This window comes from Eulemur rufifrons, chromosome 7 (genome assembly GCF_041146395.1).
Source record: "Eulemur rufifrons isolate Redbay chromosome 7, OSU_ERuf_1, whole genome shotgun sequence".
NCBI classification, from domain to species: domain Eukaryota; kingdom Metazoa; phylum Chordata; class Mammalia; order Primates; family Lemuridae; genus Eulemur; species Eulemur rufifrons.
In genome coordinates this window covers 226,637,423-226,657,237 of record NC_090989.1, presented here as the reverse complement: position 1 = coordinate 226,657,237, position 19,815 = coordinate 226,637,423, and the positions used below count along the sequence as shown (strand labels likewise).

General features: G+C 40.8%; 1 protein-coding gene across 1 annotated transcript in view; it reads left to right on the top strand.

The window, feature by feature from the left end:
* The window catches only part of LOC138385950 (histone-arginine methyltransferase CARM1-like), a 161,668-nt gene that overhangs the window by 61,826 nt on the left and 80,027 nt on the right, over nt 1–19,815 (top strand). Inside the window, 2 exon segments of the mRNA XM_069472120.1 lie at nt 5,361–5,467; nt 6,331–6,435. Coding sequence (XP_069328221.1) covers nt 5,361–5,467; nt 6,331–6,435 — 212 coding nt within the window.

The following is a 19,815-nucleotide window of genomic DNA, read 5'->3' as shown; positions in this document are numbered from 1 at the left end:
GGTCTGTTAGGAGTAACAGAACAAAAAGGAAATGGTGCATCTGAGTAGTCTGTATTGATCCACGAGTATAATTATGTGCTAAAATTGAAAAATAATGGTTTGTCAGGAAGAAACCTAAATCAAACCTGAGAATCAAAGGAAAATAATTGGAATCATGGCTGTAGCATGGAGCTGCCATGTCCTTGGTTAATATCTACATGATACTAAAAATTACATCTTTGCATTTGTGGCGAAAAATGACTAAACAATGGTTTATAGCCTGAGAGGTTATAATGGCAGTTTCACCAGGTCATCCCCTTCAGACATAGTGTGGACAGACGTGTCCTTTGGAAGGAGTTCTCATTTTATCCATGATGCATGCTCTGCTCAGAGGAGAGATCACTTCTACTAGTAATTGAGAGTGGTTCCCCATCCTTTTTTCTGTACTCTCCCCACTGCCCTCAGCCTTCTGGAAAAAAAACCCACGGGGACCCCTTTATACCAGATCAGCATTTCTAACCCGTATTCTCCCACCTTTTCTACTCTGGGCAACTGTAGGAGCCTCTATGCAAATGTGAACATCATTTGTTTAGACAAATGTGTCTATTGTGTTCTAAACAGCTGGCCTTTCTTTCCCCTCTGGGAAACATTCTGACTCTACAGAATTAACAGCACCCTTCAAACAAATGGTATCTGCAGATCAAAAGGCTTTTCCATCCAAAAAAAAAAAATGGACTCCTTGCCAAAAATGTTCTCCAAAGGCAAAATTATCCACTGGATTTAAAGAGCCCTTCATTCCTCTCACCCAAAATCCTGTCCCCCAGTTTGGAGAAGTGAGGAAGAGGTAAGGATGGGTTATTCCTGCTCCTTCTGCTTTTTGGAGTCTCCAAAGTGGCTGCCAGAGCCCATCATGGAGGCTGAGGAGAGAGGAGAAATAAACAATTAAGTTTCTTTTCCTTCTTACAGGGGTTTCCTTTATTTATTTATTTATTTATTACTTATTTTTGCATCTTTATGCATTATGTGGAAACACAGATACTTTATTTACACACATTTATTTAACCATTAAAATGTATTTAACCATTAAAGGTGAGGGCTAATTGTGCAGAAAAGATTTTTCTAACAGAATTCACGATAGGCAGGAGTTAATTGATGATGATTTCTGGGCTAGTCAGGATACTCCTGATTTCCTAAATCCCATCAATCCCATAAATACATCTCAAGCTTATCAAACAAGAGGCTCTGATGTTCCATTTGTTAAATTTTGTCCCTGTGCCAGGGTTATGAGAAGTTATGACTATAGTGTCTGCTATGGACTGAATGTTTCCCCTCCAAATTCATATGTTGAATCCCTAACTGCCAGTGTGGCTGTGGGTTCCTTTGCTAGGAGCCTAATCATCTGGACCTTGAGTTTGGACTTCCCAGCCTCCAAAACTATGAGAAAACAAGTTTTTGTTGTTTAAGCAACCCAATCTGTGGCATTTTATAATGGTAGCCTGAGCAGACTAAGACAGTGTTGTTAATGTAATAAAATTGGATTTTTGAAAAATATCAAACACAGTAAAGCTGATATGGCCAGATTAGTGCTTATTTTGTAGGCTGTTTATGTATCACGTGGATACTGGTATAGCACAAAACTCCATTAGAGCTTCTCTTTTACATTTCCTTTTAAGATAATCAGTCAGCTGCACATGATATGACCAGCTTTGTAACTTTATAGTCAAAATCTTGTTTATGAACCAAAAATGATACTTTTCAATTTCCCACACATCCTATTCACTAAATTAGGCAGCCATTATTTTTGGTTGTATTAGTATTAAGAACTCAAATTTACCCCCAAAGGATGGAGACTTGCAAGTGTAGAGAATATTCAAAAAGACTATCTGTTGAACAAATTAATTTACCATAGGCTTTGAAAGGCCCAAACAACAGATACACTCAGGACTTAAAGAACTCACAGATGGGTGACAAAAACCACTGCTGGCAATCTTTAAGAACTCAGAGAGAATTGGAGAGGTTCCAGGAGACAAGAGCTGGGTAATATTGTCCAGTATCTTTCTAACAGGGAAAAAAAAAATGCAAATGTAGGAGATTATAGTTTCACAGACTTGATATTTTTGACTCCCAGTAAAATTTGATAAGCAATTAATTAGGTCCAGAATTTGACGGAACATAGTTAAAAACATTGTTGAAATTAAGATCTTCTTAGTTTCTGATGTTGTCTTGGAGAACAGATTGGAGAAACGAGAAAAATGACACTACAATTAAGGGGCTTTGTAGCTTTATGTGTAGCTTAGTGATTCCACGTGAAAAGTGTTGACATAGAAAAAGCTAACAATATATTGTTCAGTGAAAAAGCAGGTTGTAAAACAGTAGAGTGCAATACTATTGTTGTGAGTAATATATCAATAGAAATAGATATAAATATATAAAAAATTCCTGGGAGATTTCCAAAATGTCATTAGTGGTTATATCTGGGAGTTATTTTCTCTTCTGGCTTGCTTTTCTGCATTTCTAAGTTTTATGAAATTAAGTTATTTTCTAGAAAATGGCAAAAGAACACAGTCAAAAGTCACAAGAGAACAGAAGTATTGATTATTATACTGATTTTATGTGTAGAAGGATGTTATAAAGACTTAGCATCTCTTTTACATCTGTAATGTGGAAGTCTTATTAAATGAACATTGCTATATTCTATTAACAGAAGGGCTCAAAACTGTCTTATCACCAGAATCACCAGGGACACAGTTAAAAATACAGATTCTGGGCTTTATCATCCTGATACTGTAGACTTGGGAGGAGGCTTGGGAAGCTGACCACAGGGAATTGTTTAAATTATGGCACATTCATAAAAGTTGAAATCACTTATCTATTAACAACTAGGTGGAGGAGACTACTTAATGACCGAGGAAATTATCCATAGTACCATAAATGAAAAGAGCTGGTCACAAAATAATATGATGTAATTTTGCAAGAAGTTTTACACATACACATGCTCCAAAAGAACATGCACCAATGTGTTAACATGAATTAATCATTTGTATAATGGGATTATTATTTTTATTTTATTTTTTTGACTTGTATTTTCTAATTCTTTTCATGTGTTGGTTTTGTAGTTATTTTGAAACCATCATTTCCATCCTTTTCTTTATAAGGGTATAATCGCAAAAGACAAAAGAGTTGACAAAGTTTCATAATGGAGATCAATTTTTGACCAAAGAGCCATTCTGTTTTCGTAAAAGAAAGATCCACATGGAAAGATTAGCTACATGAGGCTTATGGATTGGGATGAGCCCTTACAAGCTGGTGAAATTGTGATAGTTGAGGATATACTATAAACCTAATCCCGATTTATATTTCCACCAAGAATTCCTCCCTTTATTCTTCTCCAGGTTCTTTGTAGTAGGTGGCAACATTCCCTTGGGCGGGAGGGAGGGGCAACAGTCATGTGTGTTTACATATTTATTGTCCAACAGGACCTTCTTTCAAGCTATCTGTCCCTACATGGGATAGCTCCAGGGCCTCACACACCTGTCCTACCAGTTAAATAATTTCACCAAGTTTATTAAATAGTTTCCCAAATTTATTGAATTTACATTTAAGATTTATTTAAGGGTGGCTACTACCTTAACACCATGTTGTGGAAATTAGAGGTAAGTAAGGCTTAAATTTCTGCTATGGTTTGAGTATCCCCTCCAAAACTCATGTTAAATTTTAATGACGATTGGGACAGTATTAAGAGGTGATTAGGCTATGAGGGCTCTGCCTTCCTCCATGGGTTAACGTAAAATGAGAGGGTATGTTGTTATAAAAGCTGGCCCAGGCCTCCCTCTCTCTTGCTTGTGCCCCTGCTTGTCCCCCTGCCTCCTGCCACGGCAGGAAACACCACAAAGATCCTCACCACATGTACTCCCTGGACCTTGACTTCCTGGCCTCTGGCCTTGTAAGAAATAAATTACTGTTCTTTATAAATTATCCAGTCTTTGGTATTACGTTACAGCAACACAAAATGGACTGAGACAACCTGTAAACAATGCCCTGAAAGAACTTGATTTAAGTAGAGAAGTGGAGACCTTAAAAATTGACAAATACAGTAAAATATGAACTAGGATATTTCATAGGCTGAGAACATGGTATTAGAGCAAAAGTTCTCCTCCCTGGCTACACACGAGAATTAACTCTGGGGCCTTTTGAAAACGTGGAGACTTCTTTTCCCACCACCAGCACATTGAATTGCCAGGTTTAGGGTGAGGGCCCAGTATCCACAGGTAAAAAAAAATCTTTCCAGGAGATTCTGATTTTTAACTGAGTGTTGAGACCCACCGTATTATAGTAACTCATTCTGCCTATGATGTTCCAGAACACAGCAATGAGGAAATGCTGGTTGAACGGAATCTGGGAGGATGAATAGGAGTTTGATGTTGAAAGATAATCTAACGTAAAAAAATAGGGGTTCGAAGTCAGGAAGCGTGGCCACGACCAGGTTGACTTGGGCATGTGTAAGCAGTTCGGCACAGCGGACGTGTGGAGAACATAGAGCAGATCTCGTGTGTGCAGGAGGAAAGGGCACAGAGGGTACTGGAACGGGGCAGACAGGAATGTGAGCGGTTGGGTCTAGAATCTGAGGGGCCAGAGCTTATCATGAACTGAGAGTGTGGGCATGAGGGACCCTGCCTTGGTTGTGAGGAATTTGCCCTGGTCACAATGCCTGTGGTGCAGAGGGAAGAAGCCACACACAGTGGGGACACGAGGCAGAATTCAAGAGACATTTCTGAGGCAGAAGTCACAGAATTTGGCAACTGTGTATGCAGTGTTATCTATCAGTATTATCACTTCTGGAATTTTTTGAGACTTCACTTCTATATTTTTTTCCTCAACTAATATAAACCACTTTTTTATACTCACATATCCCCAGTTATTTTGCTTTTTCTCTATACAGCCAGAGAATACTAAGTGAGAGAGAAAATATTGCTCTTATGATGATAGAATGAAGTTGTGTGTGTGTGTGTGTGTGTGTGTGTGTGTGTGTTTCCGTCTCATCAAGGACCTGCTTCCCCAGAGCACGTACTGAGTATAAGGCTGTGAGCTTTGTGAGCACAATACCAGGAGCATTCTAGGAGCCCAGCCTCTGCCTGTGTTCCGTTGTGCTCTCTCACTTGACATTTCTGAACGCAAATACGTCTGACAAGTGTAAATAAGGGAGGCACGCCTCGGAGTAGTCCCCATTTCCACCTTGCCATTCCTTATCGTGTGTGTGTTCAGGGTTGAATGTGCCATTTTCATCTTCTAATATTTTCACAGTCGGAATTTTCTTACAGAGCGCAGTGGTGAGTTCTGTGGTTTCCAAGGTGAAGAAATGGATCTGCTTTTTATCCTTGCAGAATTCTATGCTTTTTCAAATACCTTGAAAAGATGCCGGAATCAGAAAAAGGAGTACTCAGTGTTTAGCCAGCGGACACAAGAAGCGACAGCTGCACAATACTTCCAGGTCAGGAGAGTTGTCCTGAGTAGGACTAATTAATTTGTTTCAAGCTCACACACACCTCGGCAGGGTGTGTGGAGAGGAGATAATTGATGTTCTATTGCCGTGGTTCTCAAAGTGTGGCCCCCAGACCAACAGCGTCCCTGCTCTGCCACTTACTATGTGGTCAGGACTTGGGCAAGTTGCTTTACTTTTCTGAGTCTCAGTTTCCTTGGCTGAGTAACATAATTCACCTAATTTTTGTGCTGATTTAATTGGATTAGATGATGACTGTGAAGCACTTAACATGGTGCCTGGCACATAGATAGCCCTACCAAATGGCCGACCAGATGGTGGCGATTACAAGGATGATGTTTATTACCATCAGTGTTCATGGAGTTACGTGCCCCATGTCACCCAGCTGGCCTGCCTCTGTTCCTATCAGGATCACCACCATCACCACCTTCTGCCCCACCTCCACCGTTACCCAGGATTCCTATCCAAGTTCCATTTTCCACTCGAGGCTCATGAGACTCACCAGGACAGGCCATCCCTTTGGCCCTGGCCCCTTTCCCCTTGAGTCTGTTGTTCTTGACTTGTGCTGTCCCATAGCCTCTGCTTTAGGAAAGGACTCCGGGCACCTATCTCATCAATATCTAGGCCTGAATCTATTGTCTGGAGCAGGAACCAGAAGTCTGAAATCTACTCAGAATTCTACACCTTACAAATCTGGGCTGACGTGGACAAGTCAAGGTGTCTCTCAGAGCCTCCACGTCCCTGTGAGCTGAAGGCAGTGCCTGCCTTGACTGAGGTGGCTGTGGGAACCAGATGCTCCTGACGGTGCTACCTTGTGGATTGTTTACTCCCCCCTCCTTCTCTTCCCCTTGCAGTTTTATGGCTGCATTTCCCAGCAGCAGAACTTGATGCAAGATTTTGTGAGGACAGCCACATACCACAGAGCTATCCTCCAGAACCACATTGACTTCAGAGACAAGGTAATGCTGGCCCCAGGTTATTCATCTCACACTTTTCAGAAGTCTTTTCAAGCCCAGAATCAAAGCGAAGCTTTGATAGAATTACCCATAGGTCCCAGCAATTCCACTCCTAGCTAAATACCCAAAAGAATTGAAAACATGTATTCAAACAAATACTTGCAGACAAATGTTCATAATAGCACTATTCAGAATAGCTAAAAAGTAGGAAAAGTCCAAATGCCCATCAACTGATTGATATATAAACAAAATGTAGTATATTCACACATGGAATATTATGAATGCTATTCCATTTGTATTATCCATGAAAAGGGATGAAATGCGGATACACATTACAATATCGGTAAACCTCAAAAACATGCTGAGTGAAGGAAGCCACTCACAAAATGTCATATGATTCCATTTATATGACGTATCCAGAATGGGTAAATCCAAGAGACAAAAAACATACTAGTGGTTTTCAGGGCTAAGAGGGAGAGGGAAATGGCAAGTGAGTGCTTAAATGGGGACAGGCTTTCCTTTTGGGGTGATGAAAATTTCTTGAAACTAGGTAGAAGTAATGATTGTACAATGTCATGAATGTACTAAATGACATGAAATTTTATACTTTAAAATGGTTAATAGTTAATTTGATGTTATGTGAATTTTTTACCTTACTAAAAATATTAATCTCTGAGTGCCAGGAATGCAAGAGACTGAATACACTATGTTTTGGTGCATAGAACAGGTTAGGAGCTTTGTTGCTATATAATGAATAACTCTTCATGAGGCACTCTGCTTCGGTTTTTGCATAGACTTCACAAGTGCATGCATTTATTTCCTTCATGGACTGGATCTAAATGATGAACGATTGCTAACACTTTGTACAACTGTTGTTTATTGTTCTTCTACCTGTTAAATAGCCAGAGTGTTCAAAATACCAAATAGCTCATCTCTGAAGCAAGAGTATTGGTCAGAGGAATCATCAGTCATGGGATCCAGTTTCATATTTTCCCCTTAACTAGCTGTGTGACCTTAGGCAAAACACTAAACTTTTCTGAGCCTCATTGTCTATTCTATTGCCATGATAATTGTAGATCCATAGTCTTGGAGCTTTGAAGCATTAATTCCGGTAGAATGTTGAAATAATGATCCCAATGACTCACACCTCCCTATATCCATGCCACGTTTCAAAGTCATGTAGCTGCTCCTTTTATTAAGAGACATTGAGCCTTGTGGCTTCTGCTGTCAACTTCTTGGAACCCTGAGACTGCCATACTGTGAAGAAGCCCAGTCTAGCCTACTGGATTTGGGAGTTCACTGGGAACCAAGGCATCCCAGACTACAGCCAACACTGACTGTCAGACTTGTGAGTGAAGCCGCCTTGGGCCTTCCCGTCCAACCAGCCTGACTGCTGAATGCAGAAATGTGAACAGCAAGACCAGCAGAGAACTGCCCTGCCCTCCCACAAAATTGGGAGAACTAATCAATTGTTTCTGGTTTAAGACACTAAATTTTGATGCAATTTGTTATACAACAATGGTTAATTAAAATAGAGGGAAAGACACATGAAAAAGTATTGATAAATAGGTCCCCACCTAGGAGTTGGTTTGCCCATGGCTTGCTTTCCTCTGTCATCTCCATTCTGCTATTGAGCTCATCAGTGACATTTTTGTTTTGGTTATTGCACTTTTTGTTTCCTAAAATTTCCATTTGGCACTTTGTTTTTGCATCTGTTTCTTGGCGGAGACTTTCTATTTGTCCATTGGTTTTAGCAGTGTTCATGATTCAGCAATCATGAACTTTTTTATGATCGCTGCTTTGAAGTCTTTGCCAGACGGTTCTAACCTCTGTGTCATGACAGTGTTAGTTTCGGCTGATTATCTTTTCCCATGGGAATTGGGATTTTCCTGACTCTTCATATGCCAAGAAATTTGTATTATCTCCTGTATGTTTTGAATAATATATTATGAAGAGTACATTGATCATTTAGTTTTAGCAGCCAGTCAGCCTGGTCAGATTCAGGCTGCAAGTTCCATCCCAATAGTTGGTCATCTGGGGGTTGTGCTCCCTACATCAGTTTGGTTTTCAAAGCCTTGGCAGTGCTATTTGGATCTGTCAGCCAGTGGTCAGTCTGGCACCTGAGCAGAGTTCTCAAACTTTTGGTATGTGAACTAATATCCAATCCATGCATGCACAGGCCAGGGATGAGCCCGGGAATTTATAAAGGAAACTGTATGGGGTTTGCTTTGCCAAGCTCCTTCCTCTCCATGATCTCCATGATACTTTCTGGTTCCCTGTGACCACTTTTCAGTCTCTGGTCAAAAAGTTCACTCTGCCATATACTTCCATGACTTTATCTACGTATTGGCCAAACAGAGAGAGGACAGAGAGAGAAAAAAGCACTGGGGGTCAGCCCAGCCTTTGGGAACAAAAATGCCAGGGAATGGAGAGGAAGGTTCCCTTCCCTCATAGTTTTGACTAATGCAGGCTGGTCTTGGCAATACCATGAGATTGTGGGAGGCTGGAGTGGGAAAGGAGGGAGGGAAAGAGTAGGGGGAAGAGGAAAGGAAAGAGAGGAAAAACAGCGTTTTCACACTCTGCACTTTAGGAACTCCCTTTCCTCTTTCTGGAAGCAGAACTAGAAGGTGACTCAGGGGCTCTCTTTTTCTGTACCTTGGTGCTCATTTCTGGTGCATTGACTTTAGACCAAGGTTTATGGGGGGGGAAAAAAGGGGTAAGTTGGATAGTAATTCAAATTTTAGTCTTCTTCCCCAACCTGCCTGTTACTTTTTTCTTTTCAGAGTCCTCAAATAGTTGCCCCATGCACTCAGTCCAGGTTTTAAAGCTGTTTTCAGTGGGAGAGAGAGGGTGAAGTGGGCTTCCTCTGACTCACTCAGGACTGGGCACTATCTATAAACCAGATCTAGGTACTCTGGTAGGTGAGGGTAATAGATAAGAGGCAAAGGTTAAGAACAGAAATGATCAGATTTGGCCAAAGGGTCTCCCATGTCGAATGTCTTGAAGTTCCCAGGAACCTTGCTTTTGCCAGTGGGACACACCTGGTCAACAATTATGGAGTAAACATGCCCAGTGAAGAAGATGTGATTATGATAGATGGGCAGGATGGAGGGGGAAAATTTGTTTCTTTTGTCCCTTCTCTGGTCTTCAAGGTTGTAAGTAAGCAGTCTTGTTGACCTAAGGTAGGTTTCTTCGAATTAAAAAAAAAAAAAAAAAATTCAACCCAGAACTGTTGATTTCTTCTTCATGGTGTGAGGATGTTTCCTGGAGATAATAGTTTTATTTAGGGCAACTTCTCTCCTGTAGGGACTTAGTTTTAATCTAAAATCTATTATTAATGTCTATTATCCAAAATCTGTTTTCTGTGTTATCTATGATCTATTTTTAATCCTGGTTACAGCTTCTAAAGACCACTTCCCAAACTGCTAATGACACTGATAATTTGCTTATAAAAGTCTTTTGCAGACTTTTCACATGAATCGTGTCACGTGGCCATTTCATTTGGGTATCTTTTCATCTGTAACAATGAAGATATTGGACCAGATTATCTTTAAGAGCACTCCCACCTGTAACCTCATTTGATTTCACAAAATACCCTCTTCCTGCCTGCCTGAAATGGGTTTATCTGCCAATGAAAGGAAATAGGAATCCATCTGTTGGGTTTCTGAAGGTGATACCTAATCATGGTTGATAATTAATTATATCCCTTTCCTCCTTGGAGTTCTGAACCAATTTAGAAATAGATACCAATGTCAGGTAGAAATCACAATATCAGCTTTGTTGTCAGTATTGCTATCTGGAGAATGGGGCTTAGACTTGTGGCCAAATAAAGTTTCCTATTCCTCCTTCTCCCAAACTCAATTTTTCCGTTCACTTGTATGCTAAATGGTTGGTCTCCCAGACAAGTCCAGAGCCTGCCCTGTAAGCTGCTCATGTGGGGGACTCCAGGCACACAGTAGATTGGGGCAGGCTGGCCCCTCCCAACCACCTGGGCTACGCATGCTCATCCTGTTTCCCAGTATCACCAGTCAGATAAATCACTCCTGTTGACGGGAAAAAAGTAGAAGGATAGATGACGTCTCTTACCTCCAATACTACCCTCTCCTGGGAGTAAACATCTCCTCCCCTTGCAAACTGAAGGAGCAAACTGTCCCTGTGATAGTATCCCAGGAATCCCCTTGGTCCCAGACAAACTGGGATGGCTGGTTGCCCTAACTCCAAATCCACCAAATCTATCACAAATCCAAAATCTTATTTGGTCCTTTTTTGTTTGTCTTCATCATTCTAAAGACCATTCTAGAATAACCCCTGTGAGTCTGTGGAGGATGCTACTTTTTCACTAAATCCTTATATTCTTTCCCATTGAAATTGCCTATGTAAAAGGGCATTGAAATCGACTAAAAGGGCATGGGTTTAGAATGATCAATACCAATGGCTATCATGTATTGAGGAGCTTAGTCCAGGCATGCACCATGTTAAGGGCATTGCACATGCTGTTTCCTTTAATCTTCGTCATTGTCCTGTAAGAGTGGGACAATGATAAGAGTAGTAGCTACTTCCTAGAGTTCTTACAAGTTCAAGATGATACAATGCATATTCTCATTATGGTCCATAATATGAACATAATACATATTAACAAGTGTTATTATTATTGATGGTCTTGGGATATGGTACTGTATTTTCCACCTCTGCTATAATTTTAAAGATTTCAAATCTTGATTTTTTATTCTGCCTCCTCCATACAGTTTTAATGAAAGTCCTTTCTTGGCCAGAGCACTGCTGGCTGAGGACTCCATTTGGAATCCATCCAAGAAACTGACCCGGCTGGATCCCACCCCATCTCCCCTCCTTGGAGTTTCTGTTAATTGCCATCTGGCTATTTTTAGTTTCTTCAAGTGTGCACTGGGTACAAGCAGGGAAGTCCATCCTGCTGAGGGTATGGGGCTGTATGAGCTGTGGGGTTTTAATTTGGAAATGTTTTGACACTTCTTTTGTCAAGGCACCAGTTGCTGGAAACTTGTGAGAGTAAGCAGGAGCTGAGAGCTTATTATTTTTTCAAATCAATGTTTTCACAGAGGAGAGAATCCCCCGTTGCAACAGCTGCTTAGTGCATCCAAATGTGACGTTGGCTTAGGCAGAAGGGATTTAGGGATTTGAGGACTTAAAAGAAAACATAAATAACAACAAACATGCAAAGCAACCTGCTCAGACTCTCGGCTGATGTTCAGATTCACAGAGCCTGAGCTTCGGTTCTTCTGATGTGAGTTTTTCTTTGGTGTGGGCTTATCATCAGTTTGGTCAAAGGCCCTTGAGTCCATTTCTAATCCTGCTCTGAAATTCTCCTCTCACTTTAAAACACTGCACACCGTGAGTTAACCTGGCATGCTAATGAGGCCTGACCTTGATCATTGACTAGAATACAGGCTGCAGCACAGGTCTGCTGCATGGACCTTCCTGTAAGCTCTTGCTTCCTTACATTTCTTCTAACCCTCCGCTTCTAGCCCCGAGCATCATTGTTAACCCTGTTATAGCAGAATCCTTGTTCAGAACAGCTGTGTAGAGAATGACTCATGATTCCTGCTAGGTACCTTGTATATTCTATCTCATTTAATCTCTGTGTGTTAGTTAGGGTTCTTAGCTGCCAGCGTCAGAAACCAACTCTGCTACTGTAAGAAAAAAAAAAAAGGAGAGAGAATAATATCCTGAAAGGATGCAGGAACACCAGAGAACTAGGGTTGGAAGCTACATAACCAGAATAATTTCTAAAATCCTGTTGCAGTATTGATCCCAGGAAGACAGCAGTGCAGCCAGACGTAGACACTGCAATGTGCACAGCCTTCATCCAATACTAATCTTGAACGTTGTCCTTGGAATCTCGAGATCCCTCTGATGCTCTGGAATCTGGAGGTTGCTGTGACCTCACCAGACGGGATTCTGTGTAGTCCCTGCATCTTCACACTCCAAGCTTCCCATGCAAAATGCATCTTACTGGCACTGGGTCATGCCCGTGCTTTAGCTGCAAGGGCTGGAAAAGAGCATCTGACACCTTCACTTCCCTAGCAGGAGGCTGGTGCTGCCTCATGACATGGGGCATTCCTCAAACATAGGAAGGGGGTTCAGATGCTGAGAGGCACCAAAGAATGGCCCACTAACACTGCACACCAAGCAAATGCAAGACATGTTGTTAGGTTAATAGCATAGATAAAGGGATTGGAGCTCAAAACTTTAACTTGCTTTAGGATATACATCTAAGTGTTAGAGCTCTATGCAAACTCAGATCTGTCTGTATTCAAAGCCTGTACTGCAGGATGATTTGGGCAGTGACAGAAAGCAATTCTTTATATGTTCTAGGTTTATCAACTGGTATTTTATGTATTTATGTGACTTCGGGAATGTGGAGGGGAGCAGGATGTGATAGTAAAAAACAGTATCTATATATATAGAGAGAGAATGTAAATTTCCTTTTTCTATACCTTGGGCTTTGCAGGCTGTTTTGGTTTCCTAGGGCTGCCATAACAAATGACCACAAACTGGGTATCTTGGTACAATAGAAATTTATTCTCTCATAGTTCTGGAGGCTAGAAGTCCAAAATCAAGATGTCTTCAGGGCCACGCTCCCTCTGAAGGCTCTGGGGAGAGTCCTCCCTGGCCTCTTTCTAGTTTCTGGTGATTGTTGGCAATCCTTGGTGTCCCTTGGCTTGTAGATGCATCACTCCAATCACTGCCTCTGTTGTGACTGTGTTCTCCCAGTACACGTCAGTGCTTCTGTGAGATTTCTCTCTCCTCATAATGACACCAACCATATCGGACTTAGGGCTGACCCTAATCCACTTTGTTCTTATCTTAACTTGATTGCATTTATAAAGAGACTATTTCCAATAATGTCACATTCACATTACTGCCCAGAAGCTATTCAGTCAAACTTTCTGTCCATAGTTTGGATATTGGAAGATTTGGATGTTGAGTGCAGTCTTGGAGGTAGGCAGCCCATGGGAGCTCATGGAGATGATAAAGCTTATGACACTGTGCAAGAACATGGGCCACGTGTGACTTTGGGCTGTCTAGTGGAGGTGAGTACACATGGAATAAAATGAGGGCTGGAAAAAGTGCTGGCTGTGGAAGTGCACAGACAGGCAGAGCACAGAACTTAGCAATATAAGGTATATAATGATGACAGGGTGCTGCTGCCATTCAGAGCAGCCACTGATATGCTCAAGCAAATAAAGAAAGAATTAATGAATAATAAATAGCATCACTTGAGGAACTGATTGTGGGATAATCAGAACCTCAATATTTGAAGACAATTATAAAAAGCTGGAGTGAAAAAGGCTAAATGTGGCCAATATTACTGTAGTCTGAATGGTAAGTACAGGGAATAACTTAGAATTGAAGGTGGAAAGAGTGGCTAAGAGCATAGGGTTCCAATTAGATAATTTTTTAAAAATCTCATTTCTAAAGATTTTCAGTCTCCTTATCAATAACATGGAGAAAATAATAGCACCCACATGATAGAGTTGTCATGACAAGTAATTAAGATAATGTCTATAAAGCACTAGATAGAAATAGCATATAGTAAGTATACAGCGAATAATAGATACAGTTGGGCCTCCATATACTTGGGTTCTATATGCATGGATTCAACCAACTGCGGATCAAAAATATTCATTAAAAAAAAGGTTGATCAGTTAGTACCAATTTGATGGCGGGGGTAAATTCACAACCAATCGATACAGTGAGCATTGCATGGGGGAAGGGCACGCTTCTAGCCCTGGCTTGGGTGAGGCAAAGTCAGAACTTGTAACCAAAATGTTTATACCCCCATAATGCCCTGAAATAAAAAAATGAAATTAACAATACTTAAAAAAAAAAAAGGTTGGCTACATCTGACTGAACATGTTTAGACATTTTTTTCTTGTCATTATTCCCTAAACAATATACTATAGCAGCTGTTTATAGCATTTATATTGTATTAGGTATTATAAATAATCTGGAGATGATTTAAAGTATACAGAAAGATGTGCATAGGTTATATGCAAATACTATATGCCATTTTATATAAGAGATTTGAACATCAGAGGATTTTGGTATCCAAGGGGGTTCCTGGAACCCATCCCCCATGGATACTGAGGGATAACTGTACTCATTTTATTTTTATCCTTTCATTCAAAGGTAGTTTAGTTTCACACTTTGATAAGGATCTAGATATTCCTTGTTAATTTTAACCTAATAAATCAAAATAAATAGCATTGAACACACTTAGAGATATATTAGCCCTGTCCAAATATTTTTCAGGATTTCTTTGCCCAGGAAACCAGAAGAGCATGTAATTAAAATAATATATACAAGCAAAATGACCCTATTTAAAAAAAAATTTAAAAACTTTATTTACTAACAAATTCCCGGAGCATTTGGCCACTGTTACATGGACCAATTGTGGACTTTTCCCACTGAGTCCTGCCAGGGATTTCATACCATTTTCTGGTGCCTCTCTGAATAAGCTGAAAAACAGCCATGCCTACAGTTACTGCTTGTATGTCCAACAGGAAGCTGGGATGAATTCCCTGTCTCGATGAATATCGTGCACAAGGGCTAACTGGGTTGTAATGTAATGATAATACGGCAATTCCAAAAGAAAGTCATCCTTTGAAGGATTCTTGGGTTCACTAGGTTGGAGAGGACTTGTTATGCGGGGACAAGGTGCCTTCTCAGGGACGTAACAGATTTGCATCATATTTTCTGGCCCCTGAGTCTGTCCCGTATTTGCAGTAGTGAGAGACATTTTCATTTATTCAGCTTGTTCGTCAGAGATTTGGTGAGTGTCTCTACTGTGCAGCAGACCCTACGCTAGCTGTCAGGGATTCAATAGTGAGTGGGAAACAGATGGGGTCTCTCCTTTAACGAAGTTTACTATCCAGGGAGAGAGCAAACATTAATCAAATAACTACTTATTTTACATGAAAAATTGTAACTCTGATGACTGTTATGAAGAAAGAGTACGAGGAGGTGGTGATAAGAAAGCCCATAACAGAAGGACTTCACCTGGGAGGGAGCAAAGACCAGAATTAAATAACATGACTATTTCCAAAGATGTGGGCATAGTTAAGGAAACCGACAAGGGATGGTCAAACACCCTGGCAGCAGCAAGAGTGTGGACCTAAAGGTGGTTACTGGAAACCTAAGAGAATAGTCAGACTGTAAAAGAGGAAAGCCCAACAAGAGCTGTGACTTTGGGTAGAGGGGACACAACCAATCCACGGAGACCCAGGAAGGAGAATAAACAATCTGACCTCACTGTACTCACTCCTTCTACCCTCCTGTTGTCATTTCTCTTGACTGATCACAACTAGAGTCCAGTGGCAAGGAAGTGTATTGATACAGTCCAGGTAGGAAAGGCTCCTAACAAAGTGCAGGATGGAAAAGAGCGAAGGATATATCTGGAGGAACACATAGAAAATAACCAGCACAACAGGCATTGAGTAGGTTAAAAAGAAAAAAAGTGACCACAGGCTGATAGCATAGAGTGTGTAGTGGGGAGCAGCACATACTAAGGCCCTGTGGCAGGAATGAGCATGAAACCTGTGTCAGGGCAGAGGGATTTGGCGAAAGGCTACCTCAGATAGAAGAGTGACCACATTCAGATCATAGTCCAGAAGGAAGGGTGGAGATTGTGAAGGGAGACAGAGAGTAAAGTGTCAGGTCCGTGAGGTGACATGCAGGCCAAGAAATAAGAAAGAGGCCAGAGTGCAGAAGACAAGGAAGGTTGAGTGAAATAGTTTGGGCTATAAATCTTGAATAAGGTGAGGGCCTCCTAAGCTCACTTTCTTTGGGTGCTGGCTTGTGATGCAAGTGCGCTCCCAGAATCCAAATGGCACACAGAAGTCATAAGTCTTTTCCAGAGCTATTTCAAGGTGATGCTGGAATTAGGGGATTGACGTTGTGTGTCATCCCATTCAGTCATGTAGGCAACAAATACTTGTTAATGGTTTTTATGCTTCCCACTATGCTAGCTAGGGGCTAAGAGATAAATGATGTGATTCCTGTCATTGGGAAGCTCAGAGGCTAAGCTGGAAAGATAACCATGTGAAGAAATACTTGCCATATCCTGTGATAAATGCTACTAGAGAGCTATCTACAGGATACCAGACAGCCCAGCCTAGACTGACTGGGAAGCCAAGGAATGCAATCCTGAAATGTGGGATTTGAGTTAGGTCTGGAAAAATGAGATTCCTTGGTAGAAAATTGAGAGAAGGGAATGTTATCCTAGGGAAATATATTGATCAGTATATACCAACTAAAACAATCCCTAAATTTCAGTGTTTTACCATAATAAAATGTATTTCTATAAATGTGTGAAATTTTAAAAAATAACAAAAAAGTAAAAATAATTTTAAAATAACAAAAAATATATAATTTTTTAAAAAGAAAAAAAATTATTTCTTGCTCATGCCATGTCCGGTGTGTTCTGAGTGGCTCTTCCCAAAGTGGTGACCCAGAGATTCAGGGTCTTTTCACCTGAACAGGTGATCTTCAATATCGCTACATAAGGAGCACAGAGTGTAGGGAAATTACGCTGGACCCTTAACCACCTGGGCCCGGAAAAGGTACTCATCACTTCCCCTTATATCCTGTTGGCCAAAAGTAGTCACATGGGTGCACAGAGATGCAAGGGGGTGGGGAAATGTAGTCTTGGCCGGACAGCTGCTTCCCAACAAATGCACCCTGAGAAAGCATGAACATTTGGTAGGATGATCATTGCCACTACCACAGGGAATTGTGCATAAGTGAGCACAGAATGACGTAAGGCATGTAATTTCCAGCCTGGGGTGTGTGGGGAAGAAGGGAGAGGGTTACAGAAGAAGAGACCAGAAAGGTCAGTCACTGTTGGATCGCTCAGGACTGAGGACAACAGACTAAAGAGACCTTCTTATCCTCCTCCAGCTGTGTACAATTGACAGAGGCATGATGATTAGATTTGCATCTCTTTAGGGCCCACCCTTTTCTCTTATCTTTTGCTACACAAAAAGAGGCCATCATGGTGCAGAGAGCCAAGCATTGGATTCCTACCCCAGCTCTGCCACTTACCAGCCATGTCATCTTGGGCTGGCTACTTAGTATCTCTGAGCCTCAGTTTCCTTATCAATAAAATGGACAAAAAACTATGTATTCTCTATTATAGAGAAGTATGAGGATCAAAGATAGTGTCAGGGGAGCATCATTTGGTAACTGTGAACTCCACATTTTAAGTTAATAATGCTCCTAATTACCCAAGCCCTAGGATTTTATTACTCTTTTTTGCCTCTGCCTGAGGAGAGATGAGATTTTTTTCCCAGAGCATAAAAGTATAATTTAATGTCTGCCAAGTTCCTCAAATATACCCAGTTCTGTGATGGTCTACCAATGGTAGTATAAAAAATGGGCTCAATATAATCTTCTGTAAGGACAAAGAACTATAATTAGAGGCAGCTCCAAGGCTTCCTGAGGTGCTATGGGAGAAAGTGTAATGGAATTATCTGTGTCAATGTCCTTTCCTCTCCCGGTCTTGGAAATCCCAGCTGGAAAGGGAAGAGGTAGTATATTTTCCTTACAGCCTAAATATTTGCTTTGACTATTAGTTTTTCACCATAGGATTTATCCTCGGCCCTCCATGGCTTTGGTTCCAAAGTTGCATGGCTTATGTAGACAAGCAAAATGTCCCTCTACCTCCTCATCCTCTCTTCCCAGTCGCATGACTGAAAATTCACTTAAGTTTTGTAATACACACTCAAGGGGAAGCAGATGGAATTATCTGGACAATGCTAGCAACAGATCAGATTCTTTTCCAAGGCCCATACTCTGTTTTGAAATAACCAAATGATTAAGGTTATTTTGGCTTGTATCTTTAGAAAATTGCCTCAGCTTACAGTTTTTCACTACTTCTCTAGTTATGTATGGCCTAGATCTATTAAAGTATCTTTTTACCAAATGGACCAAATATGCCAAAAGCTTAACCACATAAGGCTCACTCCCAGCTCTGGCTGTTTTTCTCTTTCTCCCTATTTCTCTTCTCCCATCTCTCCCCTAATGGTAAGATATTCCTTTGGTTTTTAGTTTGCAGGATCACAAGAATTGAAAAGTACTGCTCTAAGATGTGCTTTGTACCACCCTAATAAATTAGACAAAGAGCTAGCTCCATTCACACATTTCTAGGGTAACCTGTTACCAGGGCATCCAAGTGCAATTTCCATCTTCTCTTTACTTTGCTTCCATATTTTAGACTGAACTTGGAATCTAAAGCATTATATTTTTAATTGGAGAAGGTTCTAGAAAGGTTCTTTTGAATGTGGTGTATCTTTCTTTGGGGACAAGGATTACAGTCTTCAACTTAACAGCCTCCACTCCCTAAATGGCAGTCATGAGTGTTCTTGCAACAGATCATGGCCACATGAAGATGGTAGATTTCCTGGGGAGGATCAGGAAAAGAGAATATTGGTATTTCTAAAAGTATAGACAGCCTGACAGCCAATTTTGGAGTCTGGGTGACATTTTAAATTGGTAATGCTCCTAATTACCCAAGCCCTAGGAAACCATATGGAATACAGCCACAGCCCTAGAATTAATATCAGTAAGTACTGTGAACCCATTACTAACAGCATGTTCTCTTAGAATAATGGCACAGTATCTGTGTCAGCACAGTGTGATACTGCAGTTAAAACACACACAGACACAAAACCTCTTGATATTTCCTAATTTTTTTTTTTTTTGGAAAATTTTTCCTGCTTTCAAAATTTTTTAACTTTTCTAAATTTTCCAACAAAAAATACTACTTTGTTTCCTTGTCAACCATTGCCTATTGGTATCGCTGTATTCAAATGTCAGTTTTATAGAGGATAAATGTAAGTTAGCAATGTATGATAATATAAAATATGAGCTTGGACGACAAAAATGTCCAGATTTAACTCTTAGCTCCCCTCCTTATGGCTAGGTGGACTTTGGCTGGTTGTTCAATGTCTCTGATTTTCAGTTTTTTCATCTGTTAAGTGGGCATAAGAATGCTGTCTACTCATATGGTTATTGTGAGGATTTAAAGCCAAGTAAAATGTCTTGCTCAAAGCTAGTGCCAAAAGATGCCGAGAATAAAAGTCACTGATGTGACAGAAATACAGCAACTTTAAATTTAAATAATCAGGCCGAGATTCCGGCTTTCCTTTCAGCAGTATCTGGGGAAAGGGGCCCCAGACTCATGGTCCACCCCTTGCTTCTCAGCCTTAGCCCCTTTGTGCCAGCGAATGATGGTTTCCTTGATTTAAGTTCCAGGTCAGAACACAGAGAGGGGAAGAAAAATTTTGTCATTTCACAACCTTCATGTGCTCCTACCTTCCATAGAAGCCTCCCAAGTTTTATGGA